The sequence below is a fragment of the Camelus bactrianus genome, chromosome 13, assembly GCF_048773025.1.
Source record: "Camelus bactrianus isolate YW-2024 breed Bactrian camel chromosome 13, ASM4877302v1, whole genome shotgun sequence".
NCBI lineage: Eukaryota > Metazoa > Chordata > Mammalia > Artiodactyla > Camelidae > Camelus > Camelus bactrianus.
The window spans coordinates 33,922,375-33,947,074 of NC_133551.1; the positions used below are offsets into that span (position 1 = coordinate 33,922,375).

The window sequence follows — 24,700 nt, forward strand, 5'->3', positions numbered from 1 at the left end:
GATAGGGTGTCCTGTATCTGAGGTATGTGATGTCCATCTGCCTCTCGATGATGGTGGTAAATGTTGATCACTCAGATTTTCACACTGTATAGTTAATACTTTTTCCCTTTGCAACTAATAAACAGTCTTTGGGGAGACTCATGCAAATATCCTATTCCTCATCAAAAACTTCCCCTAGACTTAGCGTCCATGGTGATTCTGCCCGAATCATTCTTTACTGTGATAGTTGCAAAATGATGACTTTCCAACTCCAGCATTTCCAGAGGAGAGCTATCTTAATATGCGGAATATGAAGATAGGGTTGGCTCTTACCAGCTTTATCTTTTGCTTTTACCCTAGTTCTAGGTTGACACATTTAATTATCTAGACATTATGCAATGTAACCTATTACAGAGATCATACCGAGTCTGACCCTTTTATTTGACAGATCAAGACTAGAGTCCAGAGGCATGATGTTAACTGGAGTAGGATCCCAAACCACTTCCTCCTTAGGTCAGTCCTTTTTACTGTTATGAAACTTCATTGATTACGTTGTTTCTAGTTTAGCTTTTATGCATTTATAAAACAAAGCTGTTTCTTTTTTTTTAATAATTGGGGAATACTGTGTATATGGCTTAAATTGATGGCATCCAAATTTTAGACATTAGTCAGAGCGAAACTTCTTGCAAGAAAATTGCAAATTGAATAGTTCTCAGACTTGTAGCATTGTTGCTTAATTTTGTGTACTAGTTAACATTTGTTAATAACTAGCTGCATTAATCTTGTCCTGTTGACTTATTTTTGCTTGTTCCTGAAATCAGTGTAAGGATGGCATTATCATGGCATTATGGAAAGAGTATTGATTAAGAATAATGAGTGTTAGTCTAGGACTTATAGAATATTACCTGTTTATGAGATTTTGGCCAACTCATTTAATTTCTTGGAACCTCAGTTTAGTTTTTCTGTTTGTAAAGGGAAGAAGAAAAAGGAACATATCACTAGTTCTACCTACTAAACAGGTTTTTTTAAAAAATGAGTCAAATGAAATCGTTATAAAAATGAATAAACCAGGATTGTAGGCTTCTGTTGAATTAATTTCATTTCACAAAATCTTCTGTTAATTTTACAGCCACTCACAGTGTTGTATTCATTTTTCATGCCAGGTTCATTGTCTCGGGCTTCTCAATGTTCAAGTTCACTAATTTCCGAGAATAAGGAACCTAACACTTGCTGAACACTTCTAACCAAGCACCATATGTTACATATCATATGCTTTTAATATGTGTATAGTAGCATTACAAGGGTGTAATCCCATTTCACAGATTACAAAACAAGATTCAGTGAGGTTTTGTAACTTGCCCCAAAAAACGTACTAGTTAGGTGACTGAGTTTGGACTTAAACCCAGATTTGTCCAGTTCTAAAGTCCTGCTCTTTGGAGTTCTCTGTCAGTTCAAACAAATCTAATCAGCCTCAATGTTTCTCTAATTTATTATTTTCTCATGTTATCTCTCTTTATACTTAGAGCAGCAGCTCACCCTTCCTCACTACATAATTTTCATTCCTTGAAATAATTAGCTCATACTTCTGTCAAACTTCTCTAGAATTGTTGTAGTAATGTGGTTTTCCTTGCACTCTGGTACTTCCACTATTTGTATCTTTAGTGAGGTTCTAAGCCTGGAGCACTGGGAATTTTTCTTTTATCTGTCTCATTGAATACAAAGCAGCCCATGTTGAATATAAATCATTTCTTATAGTAGAAATGATAAAATAGCATGGAAAACTAAAATGGTCAAAATATGGGCATTTGAACAATTGACAGTATCTAACAAAAATAGAAAGACATGATTTCTTAGTTTTTAATATTTTTATAAGGCATCTTTACAACTCACCTATAAATGTTTAATCTTTTAAAATTTTGTACAGGAACCTGTAATCTCAAAAAACAGTGCTTTTCTATTATGTAAGGTGTATTGGACAATAAACACATCAGGAATCATAATTACATTGTTTTATGTTGCAACTATCTCTTTAAGATCTGATTTTAGATAGTATGCAAGAAGATCTAACAAGGTTGTAGGACACAAAAGTGATCGCTTCAAACTGAGCAAGTGCAAGGTAATAATATATTTAGAGAAAAATTGTCCAAAGTTTAGTTATAGTCTGTTTTATTGCACAGTTTTCTAATACAGAGCTTAATTATTTTGAGGATTTGAAAAAACTTTAAAGGTGCTGTTTGAAGAAAAACTTGTGTTTATCTATAGATAATCCTTCAGATCACTTCTTTGTAGAGGTGAAATTGTCCTCATCAAGGCAAAAAAACTAACTTTTTAAACCAGACATCTTTTTTTTTAATGATTAATTTTATTTATTTATTTTAATTGATATATAGTCAGTTTACAATGCTGTGTCAATTTCTGGTGTACAGCAGAATGTTTGTCATACATATACATGTATATATTCCTTTTCAGATTATTTTTCACTATAGGTTATTACAAGATACTGAATAAAGTTTTAAAAAATAAACACGTAGAAATAGAGCAAAGGAGTGCTTGTCTGTTTCACACTGAAAGCAAGGTGATACATTTAAAATCCAGGAAGGTTTGGAAGGCTCATGCACAATGCAGCAGAATCAGTGTTTTATCCTTTCTTGTGGGTGAATAGATATTATGTTCAGTGAAAGTGACAGATGCAGAAGGACACACAGTGTGTGATTCCATTTATAGGAAATATCCAGAACAGGCAAATCCACAGACACAAAAAGTGGATTTGTGGTTGTCAGGGGCTGGGGATGGGGTGTGACTGCTCATTAAACCAGACATATTTTGGCTGACTTACCTACCTGATGCCAAACTTGGTCTTCAAGCTGAAGTACATGTACTCTGGGGTTAGACAGAGCTTTTCAAGAGGTAAATAGGTATCGATGGTGAATTCGTTTCCTAGGGCTCTTATAACAGTGTTTCAAACTGGATGGCCTCAAACAGCAGACATTTACCATCTCACAATTCTGGAGGCTAGAAGTGTAAAATCGAGGTGTTGGCAGGGCCATGTTCCCTCTCAAACTCTGGGTAGAATCATTTGTTCCTTTTTTGAGCTGCTGGGCTAGCAGCAATCTTTAGCATTCCTTGGCTTGCAGCACCAACTGTGTAGTCTCTGCTTCTGACTTCACACTGCATTCTGCCTGTATGTCTTCACATCATCTTCGCGTGCAAGTGTGTGTGTTCATTCAATTTCCCTTTTTAAGGATACCAGTCTTACTGGACTAGGGCCCACCCTGAAAAGACCCTACTTCCAAGTAAGGTCACTAAGAGTTAAGAGTTTCCAACATATCTTTTTGGAAGGTAACAGTTCAGCCCACAGTATGTCTTTTATATGTGTACTTTTTCCTACAATTGATGTAAAATTTCTGAATTTTAAGGAAGAGCTCTTTCATATCCTCTGTTGGATCATGATGGCTATCAAATTGCTGCGTTATTTAGATCCATTTTAAAGAATGCTATAATATTTAAATGTTAATGGCAGCATTTACAACATACTGGAAATAATTTTTCCCAATCATTTAAATCTATAGTGAAAAATTTTGAATGTCAACTTAAAAAATGTGTGAGGGATTATATGGTTTTAAAAAATTGTTAAGGAGTGTGTGAGCAAACTTTTTGGAAGGCCACTGACTCGAGCAATGTTCTTCACCCTTGTACTATTAATATTTTAGACATTAGGTGATTTAGGTGATTCTTTATTGTGAGGAGGCTGTCTTGTGCATTGCAGGATATTTAGAAGCATCTCTGGCCTCTACCCACTAGACGCCAGGAACAGCTTCCCAGTGGTGGCAAGCAAACATGTCACCAGACATTGCCAAATATTCACTGGAAAGCAAAATTGGCCCCCATCATTGAAATAGGGCATATCGATCTCATTTCAGTTGGTAACATAGAATGTATATTAGCATTTCAGACATATGCTCATCCCAATTTTGAGTTGTGTACTATATAACTACAGTCAAAAGCATAGCCTGAGATGACAGATCAAGAGATGTAACCAGGGGACATGACAATAATTCATTCATATAGCCAGTAAGTGTTATCCCTATATTAAGGCAGGTGACCAAACAGCTACATATAAATCATCTGTTAATTTTTGCCCCACCTCTGTAGATCTTAACATTATAAGTCTTTGCTTATATCTGAAGTCAGGGTAAGAAATGGCTATGTGGAAAACCTTTATTATTTTGTAGAAGTTCTTATTGAGGACCTTCTCTTACATTCTGTTACCCTTGTGTCATGAACCAAACCAAGTTCCCACAGTGATTTAGAGGTGAACTGGTATACTTTCTTTAAGTTATATCACAGTAGCTCTGTAAAGCTTTTTGCTTAACTACCAGGAAGCTCTGAGCTAAATTTCTGGTATTGCACTATCTTCCCTTAGTTGTTTCCTAGTATAATTATTACTTCCCTTTCTCTCTTCTCTTCATTTTATTACTTTTTTTCTTGTTTAAATATCTCTCAGTTATATTGAATCTGTGCGTTTTAGCATAAGATCGTCTTGTTTTGGAAATGTTAATACATTAAATAAATAAAGTTTATGGGGTGATAGAATTTGAACTGTCAGTAACCCAGCAAAAGGGTATAATGTCATTATAGAATTTTTTTCTGGCATCATTCTCTCAGTGTACTACTCCAGCCTAAAAAAGGACAATGATTTATTGGAAATCTGAAGATAAGTATAAAGTAGAAAATAAATATCATTTTTCTCTCATAATAAAACCTGGAGGTCTCTATGTTTGGGTTTTTTTTTTTTTAAGACTGTTATACCAAGTTCTATTTTCATTTTCTCAAAAAAAAATCTGTACTTACTGATGCTAAACATAGAGATAAGCATTTACTAAAACTAGCCTAAAAATATTTGTACCTTTTAGTTAGAAATGGTGAAGGAGGAAAAGGCACTAACATTTATTGAATGCCTACTAAATGCTGTGCCTTGTGCTAGGTAATTTATATCACATTTAATCCCCACAATAGTCTTATGATGTGGGTGATCTTAGTGCTATTTTTACCTACAAGGAATCCAAGGTTCTGAAAAAGGCAATGCACAGAGAGGTCATTCTTATTCTGAAGTTTTTGCTCTTTACAGATACAAATAATATACTATACCAAATCCTAGAGGGAATAGAGAAACAAATATATTTAGAATAAGTAAAAATCTATTTAGAATAGATAAAGAAGAATCTTAGTTTACTGTAGCCAACATCTATAAGAATTTTATAAACTAAAAATACAAAATCAGATTATGTTAAATTTAATGAATTATTCAATGAGTTACCAACAAAAATTCGAGAAGTATTCTTTATCCTAGAGATGAAATAAAGGATAGTAACATTATGCAGTTCTTTCTTTGTCACCTTTGCCAAAGGCAGGAGACTAAACTCGATGGGTCTTGAATCCAACCCAATGTGGTAATTCTTTTGTGTTGAGACCACAATATCATATTATCTTTATCTTGTACATGAATATATACATATACATATACATATACATTTTATATATATAAAATGTAGCTTTTCCTAACTAAATTAAAATCTCAGATGTGATGTTGGGAGGTGGTTTGAATTAAAATTATATTTTCTTGTGTGCTTTGCTAGTGTTAAAAAAAACCAAAACCAAAACCAAATTATATACCTTACCACAGGAAAAAAAATAATAGATTCTTGCTTTTTTTTCCTGCCTTTAGTTCCATGTTTTCCAGCACCCAACATAACTTGTAAGGATTTTGGTGGCAATGAAACACATTTTACCGGAAATGAAGTTGGTTTTCTCAAACCCATATCTTGCCGAAATGTGTAAGTATGTTACTGAAGCTAAATTTTCAGATTACTTGCCTATGTTGTATTTCGATTACATGGAGTGAAGAGGTAAAGAGTTAATTTACAAGGATGATCCTGCACTAGTATAATTTTTATCTTTTTGCTTATGTCAAAAGCCTCTATTTTAAGTATGTATATTGTTTTATAAATGCAGTTTACCAACCAAGTAAAGCGCAGCAGTTCACAATGTGTGATAAATTAAGACTGAATGGCCTCATGCCATGTCAGTTCAGCCAGTTTATGCTACCAAATGAGTTATGGAAAAATTCTGTTTTCAAAAATCGGGGGATATCTGGACTGCAAATAAGGTATTATGTACCCGTAGTATTAAAAGTACACCACTTAGTAATATTTGCATTTTGAAACTTGGTTTCATTCTTTGTAATAATAGATATGGTTGATGAATGGTAATGTTAAACAATTCAAAAGTTAGGTTAGTATATTAAGACAAATGGTTTTATTTTCTTGAGAATGTTCTTTGTTTAGAGGACTTTTAAGATTGCTGTTTATTTTCTACAGTAAAGCTAACAGTTTATTTTTATATTTATGCTTTGTACTGAAAACATGATTTAGTTTTACCCACTTTATTAATTGCTGGCATTATATTTTTGCCTTTTAACTGTACGTTGTTGCATTTTATTTGATGGCACCAATTTTACAGTTGTATCAAGAAACCATCACTATTTGACTGTTCTGCCAATTTTATTAGAATTCCTAGAAATTACTATTAGAGTCTTTTTTTTCTTTTGACCCTACTTCACAGAGTTAATAAGGAGCTTTAGATTCTGTCTTGCTGTGTAATCCAATCACTTTAAGCTTCTTGGGTTCCAAGATTTCTCATTAGTAAAGTAAAAGTAAAAATTGTTAAAAGGAATTATTTCCAAAGTACTTAGATACGGTTTAGTCAGTTTTTGAATTTATAGATTGATCTCCAAATAACAAATAATGTATTAAGTGCTCATCCAAGATATCATAGGTTGTAATACAGGTAAGAACAGCTAACCACTTAGATTGGAACCCTGGAGGTTCATATTACCTGTAATGGTAATACCACAATGGTCTGCCACTTAATTTCCAAGTTAACTCCAATTTTTCTTTTAGTGTCTCTAAGTGGATTAGGCTCAGGGCAACTGAGCTGAACTAATCATGCTCACAAGACATTGATGCCAATTATGATAAGAAATATAACTATCAAGGAAACCAGATGCTCCAAGTCTATTGGCCAATGTATTCCCCTCTTGTAGTTAAGTCTACAATTCCAAAATAGAACTTGCTTAATGAGCATTGAATCAGAACACGGGGAGTTAGATTGATGGATAATTTTAATGATAAATCACAAAATTAAAATAACCTGATATATCACTTTCCTTTATCAGAATATTCAATACATGCTTACCAAATAGCCAGCTGCTGGTCGGCGACTGAATAAAGACTCATAGACAAATTCTTAGTCATTGAGTGTCCCTTTTCCAGTTTACATATTTTCCTTCTGTTAGCGTATTCTTTTTCAAACTTATATAATACTGATACTTGATTTAAACTCCATCTCAATATTGCAGACATAGCCATTCTATAATACATTCTTCAGCAACTGAAGTGTAGTAATTATGTCTGATTGGTTACCAAGTCGCACACTTTTTTATACTGGCCACCTATATTAGTTGGAGCAGCCTAACTCCTGTAACAAATGTCTTTAGAATTTCAGCGGCTTAACACAGTAAATGTTATTTCTCACCCACGTCATAGTCCGATTTGTGTTGGCTTGGAGGTCTGGATGGGGTAAAGGAAGTAATGGCTTCTCCATGCAGTCACGCAGGGGCCTGGTTCTTTTCATCTTGTGGGTTTGCTTCCTCTAGTCCTTCAAATCCTTTCCATTCAGCTAGCAGATGGGAAAGAGAAGAGGGAATCCATGTAGGAATGTTTTATAGGCCAGACGTAGAAATGGTATATATCACTTTTATCCTCATTCCATTGGCCAAAACTCAGTTTTGGCTACACTTACGTGTAAGGTGAGCTAGAATACACACAGGCATACCTCAGAGATACTGCAGGTTTTGTTCCAGACCAGCACAATAAAGCAAGTCACAGATACTTTGGTTTCCCAGTGCATATAAAAATTATGTGTACACTATATGTAGTATATAAAAAAATAATGCTGTTGGAAAAATGGCGCCAGTAGACTTGCTCGATGCAGAGTTGCCACAAACCTTCAATTTGTAAAAAGTGCAGGATCTGCGAAGTGCAATAAAGCAAAGCACACTAAAACAAAGTATGCCTGTAGTTTAGCTGTATGTCCATGAGAAAAAGAAAAATGATTTGGTGAACACTTAGACAAATCTCTGCTACACCACCGGTTTTCAGATTATTCTTTACGGTGATTTACTTATATAGATAATTGGTTTTCTAATTTCATTCCCCTTCCCAGCCAAGCTTTTTGAGAGGCTTGTTTCTATAATATTTATCTTTTATGAATTTTCCAGTATAATGCAGTATGGCTTTTGGCCATGCTGAAATTCACCAGCGATCTTTGTTGCTATATCAAATGGATATTTATAGTGCACATCTTAATCCTTCTACAGCATTTGGCATTCCCTTAAAATACTTTCTTTCCTTGACTTCTAGTATAAAACACACTTCTGTTTCCTTTGATTCCAGTTCCTTTCCTTCTTCCTTAAATCTTGATATCCCCAAAGATTCCTTTTCTCTTTTTCATTCGTCTACCTCTTTGTTTCTCTCACCATCTTTATATAAAGGTCCTAAACTGAATCTGTCATCTTTTTCTTCAAATCATTCCCTTAGTCTGGCTGCTTCTGCCTTCTTAATATTTCCCAATTTTGTTCCCTTTTCCCTCCCACTGCTACTGCTCAGTAGGTTATAGCTTGAGTTTCTACAAAACCTCCCAATTTATTTCTCTACTTCTAGTCTGGTGCCCTATTCTAATGTAAATGGGGACACCTCTGCCCTCAGTTTAAAATCTGACATCTTTGTAACATTAGATGCATAAACAGGATCTCTGGGCTGTTTACCAACTCCCTGAAGATGTCCTGATTGTGGTGCAATTCAGAAAACAGGATTGTAAGCAGGAGACTGACATGAGCAGATTTGACTTTAAAATAACTTCAGCTACCTCTATTTTTTTACTCCTCTTTGCAGCAACTCCTTGAGTTATCTAATATTTCTTTTCTTGAAGTTTTTTCTTCCAGCCTTTTTAAAAAAACTGAAGTTAACATTAGTTTGTAACATTATATAAGTTTCATGTGTACAACAGTATAATTCAGCTGCTGTATACACTACAGAGTGCTTACCATCAAAGTCTACTTTCCATCCATCACCATACAATTGACCCCCTTTACCCATTTCACCCACCTCCCACCCCCTTCACCTCTGATGACCACCAGTCTGTTCTGTTTCTATGTGTTTGGTTTTATTTTGGGTTTTTGAGGTTTTTTATTCCACATATGAGTGAAATCATATGGTATTTGTCTTTCTCCATCTGACTTATTTCACTTAGCATAATATCCTTAAGGTCTATCCTTGTTGTCACGGATGGCAAGAGTCCTTTTTTTTTTTTTTTTTTTTTTAGTGGCTGAGTAGTATTCTTGTGTATATATAACACACCTTCTTTATCTATTCATTCATTGGTGGGCACTTAGGTTGTTTCCATATCTTGGCTATTGTAAATAATGCTGCAGTGAACATTGGGGTGCATATATCTTTTTAAATTAGTGTTTTCTTGTTCTTTGAATAAATACCTAGAAGTGGAATAGCTAGATCATATGGTAGTTATATTCTTAATTTTTGAGGAATCTCCATACTGTTTTTCATAGTGGCTGCTCCAGATTACATTCCCATGAACAATGTATAAGGATTCCCTTTTCTCCACATCCTCCCCAACATCTTGTTTTTTCTTGTCTTTATGATAATAGCCTTTCTAATGTGTGTGAGGTGATACCTCATTGTGGTTTTAATTTGCATTTCTCTGATGATTGTGATGTTGAATATCTCTTCAAGTGCCTGTTGGCCATCTGTATGTCTTAAAAGGAAAAATGTGTTTTCCTATCCTCTACTCATTTTTCAATCAGGTTGTTTGTTTTTTGTTGTTAAGTTGTATGATAAAGATTGCATTGAATCTCTTGATTGCTTTAGGTAATATGTATATTTTAACAGTGTTAATTCTTCCGATTCATGAGCATGGGTTATTTTTACATTTCTTTATATCTTCTTCAGTTTCTTTCAATAATGTCTTATAGTTTTCAATGTACAGGTGTTTACCTCCTCGATTACATTTATTCCTAGGTATTTCATTCTTTTTGTTGCAGTTGTAAATGGGATTGTTTTCTTAATTTATCTTTCTATCTGTTTTTAGTATATAGACATATAACAGATTTTTGTGTATTGATTTTGTATCCTGCAGTTTGACTGTATTTATTAATTCTAATAGTTTTTTTGTGGCATCTGTAAGTTTTTCTGTGTATAAAATTATGTCATTGACAAATACTGACAGTGTTACTTCTTCCTTGCCAATTTAGATGTCTTTTATTTCTTTTTCTTGCCCAGTTGCTCTGGTTATTATGTTGAATAAGAGTGGCAAGAGTGGATATCCTTGTCTTGTTCTTGTTCTTAGAGGGGTAGCTTTCAGTGTTTCACTGTTGAATATAATGGTAGCTGTGTGTTCCTCCTCATATACTGCCTTTATTATGTAGAGGTACATTCTTCTGTTTTCATTTTATTGAAAGTGTTTATCATAAATGGATGTAGAGTCTTGTCAAATGCTTTTCTGCATCTAGTAAGATGATCATGTTATTTTTACTCATTTTGTTAATATGTTGTATCACACTGATTTACAGATATTGAGTTATCCTTGCATCCCTGAAATAAATTCCACTTGATCATGGTGTATAATCCTTTTAATGTATTATTGTGTTTAGTTTGCTAATATTTTGTTGCAGATTTTTGCATCTGTGTTCATCAGATATTGGCTTGTAATTTTTTTTGTGGTGTCCTTGTCTGGTTTTGGTATCAGAATAATGTTGGTCTTGTAAAATGAGTTAGGAAGTGTTCTCTCCTCTTCAATTTTTTTGGAAGAAGTTGAGAAAGTTAGGTATTAAGTCTTTGAATGTTTGGTAGAATTCACCAGTGAAGCCATCTGGTGCTGAACTTTTGTTTTTTGGGAGAGGTTTCTTTTTAATTATTATTACTGTTTCAGTCTCTTTACTACTGATCAGTCTATTCAGATTTTCTGTTTCTTAATGATTCAGTCTTGGAAAGTTGTATCATTCACAAATTTATCTATTTCTTCTGAGTTGTCCAATTTGTTGGCATACAGCTATTCATAGATGTCACTTATAATCCTTTGTATTTCTTTGGTATCCATTGTAATTTCTTTTGTTTCTGATTTTATTTATCTGAACCCCCCCCCCTTTATTTTGCAGTGAGTCTAGCTAAAGGTTTGTCAATTTTGTTTATCTTTTCAAAGAACCAAAGAACTTTTCATTGATCTTTTCTCTCATCATTTCAGTCTCTATTTATTTTCACTCTTATTTTTATTATTTCTTTCCTTCTACTGCCTTTGGGCTTCATTTGTTCTCCTTTTTTAATCCCTTTAGGTCTATGATTAGATTATTTATGGTTTTTCTTATTTCTTGAGATAGACCTGTATTTCTGTAATAAACTGTTCACATAGTACTACTTTTGCTGTGTCTCATAATTTTTGGTATGTCTTATTTTCATTTTCATTTGTTTCCAGATATTTTTAAGATTTCTCCTTTGATTTTTTTTCATTGACCCAGTAGTTGTTCAGTAGCATGTTGTTTAATCTCCATGTTTGTGATTTTTCCAGCGTTCTTCTTGTAGTTGATTTCTAGTTTCATACCACTGTTTTCGGAAGATACCTAATAAATTTATTGAGGCTTGTTTTGTGTCCGAGTATATGGTCTATTTGTGATAACATTCCATATGCACTTGAGAAGTATGTGTATTCTGCAGACTTTGGATGGAACGTTGTATATATCTATTCAGTCTATTGGTCTAACGTTTCATTTAAAGCCATCTATTCCTTGTTCTCTTTCTGTCTGGATGATCTAACCATTGATGTACATAGGGTGTTAAAATCTCCTACTCTTTAGATCTGTTGATAATACTTTATATATTTTGGTGCTCCTTTGTTAGGTACATTTATATTAATAAATGTTATGTTTCTTGATGGAGTGTCACCTTTATCATTAGTATCTAATATCCATCTTTGTCTCTTGTTACCTTTTTTGGTTTGAAATCTGTTTTGTGTGATTTGAATATGGCTACATCTCCTTTCTTTTGGCTGCCATTTGCTTGGAGTATCATTTTCCATCCGTTTACTTTGAGCCTGTGAGTATCTTACAACTGAGAAGAATCTCCTGGAGGCAGCATATAGTTAGGTCTTATTTTGTAATCCATCCAGTCATTCTGTCTTTTGATTGGTGAATTCAGTCCATTTACATTTAGTGTGATTATTGATGTATGAAGACTTGGTACTGCCATTTTATTTATTTTTTCTGGTTGTTCTATAGTTCCTTCTATTTCTTGTGTTTCTGTCTGCCATTTTAGTTTGGTGGTTTTCTATGATTTTTTTTCAGTCTTCTGTTTTCATGTTTCATGTCTCTGTACATATTTTTGTTTTGTGGTTATCATGAGGTTTGTATAAACATCTTAAAGATAAAGTAGTCCTTTTTTGCTGGTAGCATCTTATCCTCATATGCCTATACAGGTTCCATCCTTTTCCTCTCCCTCTTTTTGTTTTTGTTGTCATAAATATGTATCTTAATACAAAATGTTGTGAGTTTGTTACTAAGTTTTTGTAGCTATAGTTATTTTTAATGCTTTCTTCCCCTTTAAACTTCATGCTATAACTAATTATTTAACAACCTATTCTGTTATACAGTTGCAATTTTCTGAACCTATCTATTACTTTACTCAGTTTTGCGTACTTTTACCTTTTCATTTTTCATTTCAAGTAGAAGAGCTTATTTCAACATTTCTTGTAAGGCATTGCTAGTGGTGATAAACTCGCTCAACTTTTGTTTGTCTGGGAATGCCTTCATTTTTCCTTTATATCTGAATGGTACTTTGCCAAGAGTATCCTTGGCTGACAGTTTTTATCTTTCAGTATTATGAGTTTGTCATTACATTCTCTCCTGGCATGTAGAGTTTTTGCTGAGAAATCTGCTGATTGCCTAATAGGGGTACGTTTGTAGGATATTATCTTCTTTTCCCCTTGCCACCTTTAAAACTATTTCTTTGTCATTGACTTTTGACAGTTTTAATATAATTTGTCTTGGAGAAGGTCTTCTGTGTTGAAATAATTAGATGTTCTATTAGCTTCATGGACATATATCTAGTTGCTTTCTTAGATCTGGGAAGTTTCAGCTATTTCTTTCAATAAGCTCTCTGCACCCTTCTAACCTCACTTCTCCTTCTGGGATACCCATTGTCCTTATGTTGCCTTTTCTAATGGAGTCATTAGTTCTTGTAGAGTTTCCTCATTAAAAAAAAAATCTTAGTTCTCTCCTCTTTTACCAGAATCATTTCTCAATTTCTGTCTTTGAGATCACTAATTCTCTCTTCCATATGGTCTGCTCAATTTTCATTGCTTTCTAATGCCTTTCTTCTCATTTTTCAAGTTCTACTTCCAGTGCTTTCTAATGCATTCTTTATCTCATTGAGTTCTTCAGCTCTATAATTTCTGTTTGATTCTTTTTTTGGAGTTTCAATCTCTTTGATAAAGTATTCCTTCTGTTCATTGATTTTATTCCTCAGCTTATTGAACTGTCTTTCTGAGTTTTCTTATAGCTCATTGAGTTTCTTCCTGATAGCTATTTTGAATTCTCTGTCAGTTAGACCACAATCTTCTGTGACTTTAAGTTTGGTTTCTGGAGAATTGTCATTTTCTTTTTGTGATAATGTGTTCTTACGGTTTTTCATAGTGCTTGATAAGTTGTTCCTCTGCTGGTGCATTTGAAGTAGCAAATATCTTTCTTATTTACATAAAGCTTTATTTACTTTGATTCTAACAGTTCAACAGGTTGGTCCTTTTTTTTTTTTGCTCTTCAGTAGATGGTGCTATAGCGCAAGTTATAGCTTGATTTCTCTTACCTGAGCTGTCTGGCTGTATTTGAGAATTTGCACTTTCCACCCTCCACTACTTCTGCCAGAGGTGTCGCCAGTGCCCTCATCATTGCTGCTTGTTCTTTTGGATCACTGGTGCCTTGATGCTACTGGTGTTGCTGTTGTTGCTGGCATCACTACCGGGGACACAGGGATGGTAGGCTCCTCTGCCACATGTGGAGTTGCCAGAGTTGTGGGCACTGCCGAGTGGTGGGGACAGGGGAAGGACGGGGGGAAGGCAGGTTTGTGGGTGCTATGGGCAGGGGGTTGGGGGCTGAGTCACAGGCACAGCTGTGGCCCTTCCAGTCATTCTTAAGCCTGCTCTGTTCTGTCTTTTGCTCTCACCACATTACTAGAATTGCTCTTGCTGACGTCATTAATGATCTCCTATTGGTTAAAGTTAGTGGTAAATTCTCAGGCATTCTTATGTCACTCATCAGTCACATTTGGCCCAGTTGATCATGCTATTCTCCTTAATACACTGTCTTTAGTTGACTTCCATGATTCCACACTTCAGGTTTTGCTTCTTCCTCACTGTTAGCTCCTTTCTGGTTTCTTCTCTTTTTGACCTCTTAATGTTAGAGTATCTCAGGGCTCATTCTGTGAATCTCCTCTTTTGTCTGTCTGTAATCCCATGGCGGTCTCACGGTTTTACATTCCTCCTGTATGGTTACTCCCTAATTCACATCTCCAGCCAGACTTGCCTCCCTGACTCCACACTAGGAAATCTAGCTGCCTTTTAGACAACTCTCTTTGGGGTCTGATAAATATCTCAAACTCATGTGTCCCAAACTGATACCCTGATCATCCTTCCAAGGTCTAGTTCCTGCTCAGCCTTCTTCAACTCAGTTAATGCTCATTTCATCCCTCTAATTGCTTAGGATAACATCTCTAGCATTACCCTAACTCTTTTTTTTTTCCATACCCTGAATCTAATGCATCAGGAAATCCAGTTGGTTATACTTCAGAATATATTCAAAATCTGATCACTTCTCACTGTTTCCTTTGCTGTTACTCCAGGTTAAGTTATTAATTCTCATGTGGATTAGTTCAGTAGCCTTTGAACTCCTTTGTCCCAGTGATTGAATTTGTTCAGCTAATTCATGCCTCTCAGTCCTGTTAACTGGGTAATGTATATTTCCCACTCTGTTGATTTGGGGCTTGATCATTTGATTTGATTTGGCCTTTGTAATGTTAGCAGGTATGAAACAGGCAGAGACTTAAGTGTACTTGTGGGGTTTAACTTTCATCTTGTACTTTGGTGATATGTCCTGAGAAGAACTTGTCCCAGGTAAATGCTGCACCTCAGCCTTGACCCTAGAAAAACTTAAGTGGAACTGATTTGAACTATATCCTCAGCCTGGATGCAAACTCTGACAGATTTCAGCCTGAAGCAGCATTTCCTCACTAACCCCAGCTTAGATCAGCTAAGCCACAGCCAACCTCAATTTACAGGTGTAAGAATAATTGCTTATTGTTATAAGCCACTGAGTTTGGGGACACTGTTATACATTATTGTAACATTATACATTATTGTAACAATAGCTTACAAATACTCCCCTTCATTCTGTTTTCAGCACAGCAGCTAGACTGATATTTTAAAATCTAAAGCAGATCACATCACACCTCTGTTTACCTGCAGTAGCTTCACTATCTCTAAGAGTAAAAGACACAGTTTTTACTTACCATGATATTCAAGGCCCTGTGTGATCTGCCCTCCTTGCCCCTGTTACCTCTCTGTCCTCGAGTCATACTGTCCTTTGCCTTCTCTCACTCCACTCCTGCTGCACTGGCCTCCTTGATAGACCTCAGACATGTCAGCTGTGCTGCCTTTGCAACAGCAGTTTCTTTTGCCTGGGACACTTCCTTCAGAGGCAGAGCTGGCTAAGTCACTTCCCTCCCTTAGGTCTTTGCTCAAATACCACCTTCTCAATGGAGCTTACTCTTATCACCCTGCTTAAATGACCCTTGTCTGTACCCCTGGCATTCTGGATTCACTATACACTTCTTTTTTTCATAGCATTTATGACTTTCTAACATAATATATGATTTACTTTTTGAATATGTTTATTGCTTGCTGCCACTAGATTGTAAGCTCTTTAGGGGCAAAGATCTTTGTCTCTTTTGTTCATTCATATATTCTAATAGCCTAAAATAATGCCTTGGCACCCAGTAACCACCCAGAAAGCATTAATTAAATGAATGAACCAATTAACAAATAGTAATAATTAACAGTGTCATTTTCTAAAGTATTTGCATGTTGGAAATATACAAATGTAACATTCAGGTTCTAATTCTGTGCAGAAATGGCTATTCGTACAAAGTGGCAGTTGCACTGTCTCTTTTTCTTGGATGGTTGGGAGCAGATCGATTTTACCTTGGATACCCTGCCCTGGGTGAGTATTCTTCATTAAAAAAAAAGAAAATTCTTATGCAACTTGTAGGTAAATGTACCTATTCTTATAGATTAAATCTCTGCATACTATTAATAATTACAATGTAGCTAGAATTGAATACTTAGGATTCTTCTTTGAGTATGGAGGTAGCAGTTAGCTCTGTGGTCAACTTGGATAAGAAATACTGACTTTTCTGTATCTTCATCTTTATGAAAATACACACTGAACAGTGTTGTCTGTCACTTACTTAGGACTGTGGACTTGAGCTGTCATTGCTAGTGCTGGGCACATAGTGGATGTTCAATAAATGTTTTATGTATAAATGCATGTCCCTCCCTACCCTTCCAAAAAGTATCTGCCTTCTACCTGAACCTCTATCAGCATTTCCTTGGGAATGGAAACTACTTCTTTCAGGAGAAGGAGAGTTTGAAACTTCAGCAACCAGCATGAGCTGGTGTGGGAAGTGATTTCTACCCTTAGCATCCCTCCCCATACCTTCCTCCTAGCTGTAATCTTTACATTTACCATAGTTACTAATGCTTATGAAAACTATTTACATTTGGTGATAACTTGTTTGAATAATACTTTCACATGCCTGCCCTTATTTAAGCCTTACAACTCTTTGAGTTTATCATCCTGTTTAAATCTTCTATAACAGGTAGGGAAATTGTCAGCAGAGAGGTTAAGGGATTTACGGACTCTGGAGGCCTTGCTTTATACTGTGACATATTTGTTGTTATCACCCTTGCTTTATGGATAGGGAAATTGTCACGAGATTAAGAGATTTGCCCAAGGACACTCAGCTAGTGACCTGAGTTTGAACCTAAATTTTCTAGCTCAAGAGATCATGCTTTATTTACTGTAGTACTTTGCTTTTACATTAGCCCTTCCTTCGCTGAGCAAATTTAAAGTTTCTGAATGCTCTGCTTTCTAGCTAGCACAGCTAATCTTATTCTTTCCATGTTGCTACCCACCAGCGATCAAAGAGGAGTCATCGCTGTGGGGTTGGTGGGAAGCATATTTCTTGTTAGCCATACCTGGAGCTCAGGGTTGTAAGCTCATAAATGGAAGTCAAAGTTCAAAATACTATAGACGTGAATTTTTTTTTCAGTTAACAAACATTTATTCAACACTTACTACCTGTTAAGTAAGCAACAGAGTACTTTGGAAATAATGATGAAGATCGATCACAGTTCACATTTGTTAGAAGAAAATAAATAAGAAATACATGTGTCGGTAGGCCAGTTTACTTTACAGCACTATTGCAGAACCATAATGAAGTGCTATGAGAGTACAGAAGAGGGACTGACTTAGTCAGCCTTAGGATGTGAAGGAAGACTTTTTAGAGGAAGTGACATTTGAACTAGGTTGTTAGGGACGCACAGATTAGAGATTTAGGGCATTACAGGGAATAAAAAAGATCGATCACAGTTCACATTTGTTAGAAGAAAATAAATAAGAAATACATGTGTCGGTAGGCCAGTTTACTTTACAGCACTATTGCAGAACCATAATGAAGTGCTATGAGAGTACAGAAAAGGGACTGACTTAGTCAGCCTTAGGATGTGAAGGAAGACTTTTTAGAGGAAGTGACATTTGAACTAGGTTGTTAGGGACGCACAAATTAGAGATTTAGGGCATTACAGGGAATAATAGCATGTGCAAAGGCACAGAGTGTGAAAGAGCATGTGTGTTTGTTGGAAGAGTGGTGGATAATTTAGCCTACTGTGTAGGAAGAAAGGCAGCAAGAGATGAAAAGTGATTGCAGAGGTAGCCTGTGGTCAGAGATATAAAAGGCTTTGAATGTCTTGTTATGGAGTTTGAACTTTACCTTTCAAACATCAGTAGCCATAAATTTTTTTAAGCAGAGGAGTGTTGTGGTCAGATTTATATTTCAGGAGGAGGATACCAACGAAATTATGGGAAATGGCTTAGAACAGAGAAAGTGGTGGCAGAGGAAGCTAAAAAGAGATAGATGCAGTAGTCCTGGCATGAGTAATCGTGTAACTTTCATGCTATTTGTTAATGCAGCGTAACCTTTTCACAGCACACCTGAAAACCACATAATATGCATAGAAGGCCTCTGAGTTGCCAGAATAAAAATCTTTTAGTCTAACTTTTTTTTTAGATGATGGATGAGTAGAAGGATGGATGGTCGAATGGAGAAACTAGGTTCATTATGAAAAATAAAATGATTCCTAACTTTTAAAAAGTTTTTAACAGAATTGAAGGGAAGGAAGAAAACTGTTTCTTTGAATAGTTTATTCTATGATGATTTTGAATAGTAGATATATTTTAAATATTTGGCTTAATGAGTGACTTTTAGCTTTCTGTGATGTGTTGGATGAGCTATAATGTCATACAGTGTTAAGTTAATGCTTTTGACTTACTGCAGCACATAGCAATGTGTTGGCATGTATATATTGTGATTTTTTTTTTCCTGCAAAATAAAACTCAATGTAATGAAGCTCCATATAAAGCTCTGTGTGGTGGCTCTAGTTAGTGACTGTTAGTTCTCTGCCAGGAGACCCGGGTCTCTGGCCACTGCTACTCCAGTCAATTATTAGGTTCATTTTGAGGCTGAGATTCTATAAATTTGCAAATGTAATTTTTAGCATTGATTTTATGTTGTAAATTTTCTTTTTTAAAAAAATCTTTAACTGACTTTATTATCACGACAACCTTTGGATGTTGATTAATTCAACAAATTTTTTGACTGTTGGCTTAAGATATAGTTTTCTCAAGATTGTTAAGTCTGTCACTTCTCATTCATCTGCTTTACAGCTTCTGAATTTTTGTTGCCATTCTTATCTTCTGTTCTCCTTGTTCTGTTGGGTTTATAACTTTAAAAATCCCTTTACTGTCTTTTAGTAGGGTCTTGAAGTGAGAGTAACCATGTAACTTTCATGTCATTTGTTAGTGCAACATACCTTTGCACAGCACAGCTGAAAACCATACAATATGCATATAAGGAGCTAAGTGGGCATGTCACATTCATCATCTTTAAGCACTTTTCATATAATCTTTAATCTTTCTTCATGGTTATGAAAAGCAGTGGTAGTATTATTTGCTTTTTAAAATACTTAATACTGTTTATGATCATTGGAATTTTATAAGAACATAATAATGTAAATCATACAGATATGAAACTTACTCTTTTAAAGTAATTTAGTGTTGAATGTGAAAGTTCATTATATGAATTTTACTTCAGGATTAAACAAGGGAAATTTGAGGAGGGCAAAATTGAATTAAAAGATAAAATGTAAACATTCCTTTAAGAAAAAATTTCTTTGTATTTATTTCAAATTCCTTTCTAGCCCACAACTATTAGTTTATATATAGTTTTATTCCCTTTAATTTATTTATTCTCACATCAGTGCTGGTTTAGCTGGAAGCCTTTCTTCACAGTGAAGCCTTATTTTCCTTATATTCCATTTTTCTGTTTTTAACTGTGTTAACATCTGTGATTTTTTTTTTTATATGCAATAACTGGCATATTTTGTTTTGCCCATCTGTAACATTAAAAGATTATGGATTCTCAAAGATAATAGCTCTTTTGGAGCAGTTAACAGGAGTGATAACTCTCATCATGGTGATATTCCATTTAAGTGTAAATATTTTCTTATTATGAGAATAGCAAGGTGTTGTATGTTTTTAAGCCCCAAACTTAAAAATCTTTGGTTATATCATTCCCTTTTTTTCTGATTATGTTTGAAGTTACTAGTTTGGACTGGTGTAAACTATCCACAGATCATAGGACAAATAAAGGGATTTGTAGGTTATACTTTTCTAAGAGTTGAAAGCTCTCTTTTATAGGTATAGACACAAAAAGAATAGTGATAACTAATTACCAAATCATAGAATGCTTGTGGTTTAGCAAACAGCAACTTCAGTATGAAATAATCTTCATTCTGTGAAACAGTTATGTGCACAGAATATCTGCATGGCTCAACCTGTAATAAAATTAAAACTACCAAAATTTTTTTTAAAATACCAAAAATTAATCTCTGGTCTTTTTATTTTATACCCAAATAAATCCTTTTATTAAATTTGTGTTCTTTAAATGTGAAGTGTAAGTTACTAAAGTATAAATAAAGTACACTCAAAACATGAGCTCTGTTAATGTCATCTGACTGCATAATCTTTTTGGAGGACTGTATCTATAATACTAATGATTCAGGATAAAAATGGATCCTTCTTGATTAGAAGTACTTTTATTTGGAATGTGAAAACAATCTTTAAACTCTAAATATAGTATTTCTTTCCACAGTAAGATAAGTTGTTAGGTCTCTTTGTATAGGCCTTATTTACTTTTTTATTTGGACAAAAAAATTCAGTCTACTTCTGGTAGTTCACAAATACCCATCCCATCTTTTAAAAACTGGTATTGGTGCTCAAAATAATGAAATCTGTAAGAGCATGGTTTAATAAGATAATTTACTGTTGATATAGTTTGTTCCTTCAGTATTCATATTGACTAGGCACAAGAATGACACAGCCATGCCTTCAAGTTGCTAGTGGAACGGATAGGGAAAGACAGACAAATAAACATATAATAAATCATGCCGTGGGATATGTGCTCTGCTGAAAGTTAAGGGCAGGGTGCTGGGGAGCATCTAGGAATGGTATTAGGTTCATCCGGGGGCATTAGAGAAGATTTTCCAGAAGTTTTAAAATGGTTAGCTAGATGATATTTGGGGGGCAGAGAAGGAGGCAAGGCAGAGAACATATAAATGCAGAGGTGGATGGGGGAGATATGAGAGTACAGTGCATTGGAAGAGAACTTTTGGTAGTTTGGCTGTAATACAGACAGGGGGAATTTGCAAGAGATGAAACTAGGTTAGATGATGCTACTATAAATAATGTGGATTTTTGCTGTCAAAATGTCTCAATGATAATTGTAATAGTAGTAGAAACAGTAGAAGTAGCTGGTCTACATTTATCATGTTTGCCACGTGCTCTGTACTATTATTCTCAGTTTTTACTTAGTTTCATTATCTTTTTTAATCCTTAGTGTCCTTCCTATCTTATTTTCATTAAGTATTTTTATATTTGAAAAGCTAAAACAAGTTTAGGATAGCATTATCAGCAACTTTATTAGGAAGTCATCCTTTGTCTTAAATTTGTACAAATTGATGGGTCATAGTTAATGTCACAGGTTTCGGGTGAGATGGGGCATAAATCACTGTAGTGATTTTAAACTTTCAAGTCTGTTTTCTTTAAACAGTCAACTTATTTCTTATTTTTTAAAACAGCTTTATTGAGGTATAAATGACATATATTAAAGTGCACATATTTAAAATGTACAGCTTGATAACTTACACATATATACACTGTGAAATAATCACCATAATCAAAATAATGACTATATCTGTCACTCCCCCAAGTTTTTTCATGCCCATTTGTAATCCCTGATTCTCAGCCCTCCTTGTCTTACTCTTTCCCAAGCAAGCACTCACCTTTCTATCATAGATTAGTTTGTAGATTCCTTAAATGCTTAAATAGCATCTTGGATCTGTTCCATAGTTTCTTAAACGTGTTACTCCAGGAGTAGGTAACATTTACCATAGTTCCAAACACATATCATTCTCCTTATCTAGTATTTAATCTAAACAGGAACCTCTCTTGTTTATTCTTCTGACGCACCTGTACAGAAGGGGTTCAGCAGCAGAATATCTAGATTTTAATGGACTCATTATATTTGTTTTGAGTATTATCACTTTACTTTACCAATAAATATACTTCTATATCATTGTTTTAAAATAGCTGCATAGCGGGGGGAGGGCATAGCTCAGTGGTAGAGCGCATGCTTAGCATACACAAGGTCTTGGGTTCAGTCCCCAGTACCTCTAAAAATTAAGAAATTAAACTAATTAAATTAATTAATTAAATGGCTGCATAGAATTTTATCCTACTGGTAAATGTGTTAGATGCACCTTAATTTCTTGAGAGAATTTCTCCTTGTTAGACATTTAGATTGTTTCTAGTTTTTTGATAGTCATACAACAAATATTTATCAAACTCTTACTGTCTGTCATGTAGTATTCAAGGAATTGACTTCAATAAAACAGGTAAGAACCCTGCCTTTAGGAATTTTACGTGGCACAGGAAGACAGAATGAATGAACAAACCAGTGAGTGACTTCTAATCAGCACCATGAAGGAAATAAACAGGGGAGATGTTGTAATAGTGCTGAGGCCGTTTAGACGGTCCGATTAGGAAGACTTCTCTGAAGTAGCCTGAGATGAGCAGAGCTCCAGGAAGAACACCACTGAAAGAGGGCAATGACAAGGGCAAAGCTCTGACGTGGTTACATTTTCTTCATAGAGTAGCAGTTAATTAAAGACAAACTTTTTTTGGACCATTCTTAATATTCTTTTTAGAAACAAATTAAGGAAGAGAAACTGGTATTTCCAAAATGCTCTGTGAAGAGGGATTCATTTTAGAAATGCAGTGAGTGAGTGAATGAATATATAATGCATATACTGAGTGAATGGATAAAGTTCCTTTGGCAACTATAATAAAATGCAACTACTAAAGAAACAAATAATTAAAGGAGTTATATAAGATAATGGATAAAAAGTTAGGAGTCTTTAGGAAACAGAAAAGCTGAGAAAATCAATCTGTTCATTCAACAAATGTTAAGCATCTACCTTGTGCCAGGCTATGTTGTAGGTACTAAGGACACAGATGTGAACAAGACAGATAAAAGACCCTCCCCTAACAGGGCTTCCATGAGACAGATAGTAAACAAATGCAAATATCAGGTAGGTAATAAGTGTTTTGAAGAAAATTAAAAGCATAATTTTATATAATCTCTATATTTTAATAGTTTAAAAATTATTTCCAGTATGTGTTATCTCAGACTTACAGCATGGTCTACTCTATATACAATACTAATAAGGGGGAGGGGGAATAATCAAATATACGTACACATTTCAGTCTTATTTGTGTATTTCCAAATGTGTGCAAGAAGTGATCTCATCCAGTCTTACAATTTTAGTTGGCATCTATTTGTAGTTGTTGCTTAGAACTACCCTTTCACGAAGAGTCTTGTTTTATGCCATTTTTCTATCTCAAATGGGATGCCTGGAAAGGAACTCAGGTTTAAATACAGAAGAGAGATTATTCATCCCACCCCTACCCCCAATCTGTCTCTTAATTTCATCATCGTGTTTTTGTGTTGCATAGTTGTCTATGTCCTAGATTCTATGCTCTTTTATCATATTTCACTTGCATTTACTCCCTATTTTAATACTTTAGCTCTAAGGTTGGAACCAAGGAAAGAGGTGTATATCTTTCACAGAATTGTTGATTTTGATTATAGAGCTAATAATAAACATAATATCCTTAGGGGAAAAAGTATAGGATAAATTCAAGATAACTGAGTTACTAATAGAATTTTGCAGTTTAACTGTAAAATCAGTGTTTTCCTGATTATGTTTTCTGTGCTTTGACAATATGTATTTGAACTTTCTAATATAAATATATATTAAAATTTGGGTTCATAATGTATCAAATCTAAATAAATAAGTAAGGATTTTAGGATTAAAAGATGCTCCGTAACTCTGGTGTACTGAGATTTAAAGATTTATTTTCTTAGGCCTTTTCTTTTAAGAAGTTTTGTAGCGTTACATTGAGTTTTTATTTCAGTTCTTATTATTTATTTGTTAAGTGAATTAATAAATTTTTTGTGGCTTTTCTAGATATAGAGGGCCCTTTAAACTTTTCTCATATTTTCAGGTGAAGATTTGATTTTTTTAAGTGTTTATTTTATATCCTTGAAATAAAGAGTTTGTAGTATATATAATGGTTTATTGGGAAAATATTTGTTAATATTTGTAAGACTTTCCAGATTGTAAATGACTTTACCTTCTTTTCTAGGTTTGTTAAAGTTTTGCACTGTAGGGTTTTGTGGAATTGGGAGCCTAATTGATTTCATTCTTATTTCAATGCAGGTAAGTTAGTTTCAATCTAGATGATGAACTACTTCTATATTCAAATTCAAGTTCTGTGGTCTTCTCCTGGTATATTTTAACTATGTTAGAAAGAAGTTAGGAATGCTTTTCAGTTTTTCTTAAAATACTAGATCTAAGGGATCGCGGCCATGTTTTCAAGTAGCATTTCCCAAAGAGTAGTTCTAAAAAGACATGAGAACTTCATGGAAAAGGATTCTGTGCTCAATTATGATTTGTAAATGTGAGTTCAACTGAATATAGATATTTTTTTACTGGAGGACTTCTCAGAAGCTTTATAATTTGTCCTGTGAATCTCTAAGAGGGATTGAGGTTATTTCTCAAACTTATGCTTTTCCTGATACTCACAGCC

General features: G+C 34.6%; 1 protein-coding gene across 6 annotated transcripts in view; it reads left to right on the forward strand.

The window, feature by feature from the left end:
* The window catches only part of TM2D1 (TM2 domain containing 1), a 73,184-nt gene that overhangs the window by 5,734 nt on the left and 42,750 nt on the right, over window positions 1-24,700 (forward strand). For all 6 annotated transcript variants that reach the window (XR_006722800.2, XR_012511217.1, XR_012511216.1 and 3 more), the window contains exons 3-5: window positions 5,705-5,813; window positions 16,281-16,372; window positions 24,257-24,330. Coding sequence is in view for 1 of the 6 variants with exons in the window: in XM_010949804.3 (XP_010948106.1) it covers window positions 5,705-5,813; window positions 16,281-16,372; window positions 24,257-24,330 (275 nt within the window). In the remaining 5 variants the exon portion in view is untranslated. The remainder of the gene's footprint in view (window positions 1-5,704; window positions 5,814-16,280; window positions 16,373-24,256; window positions 24,331-24,700) is intronic.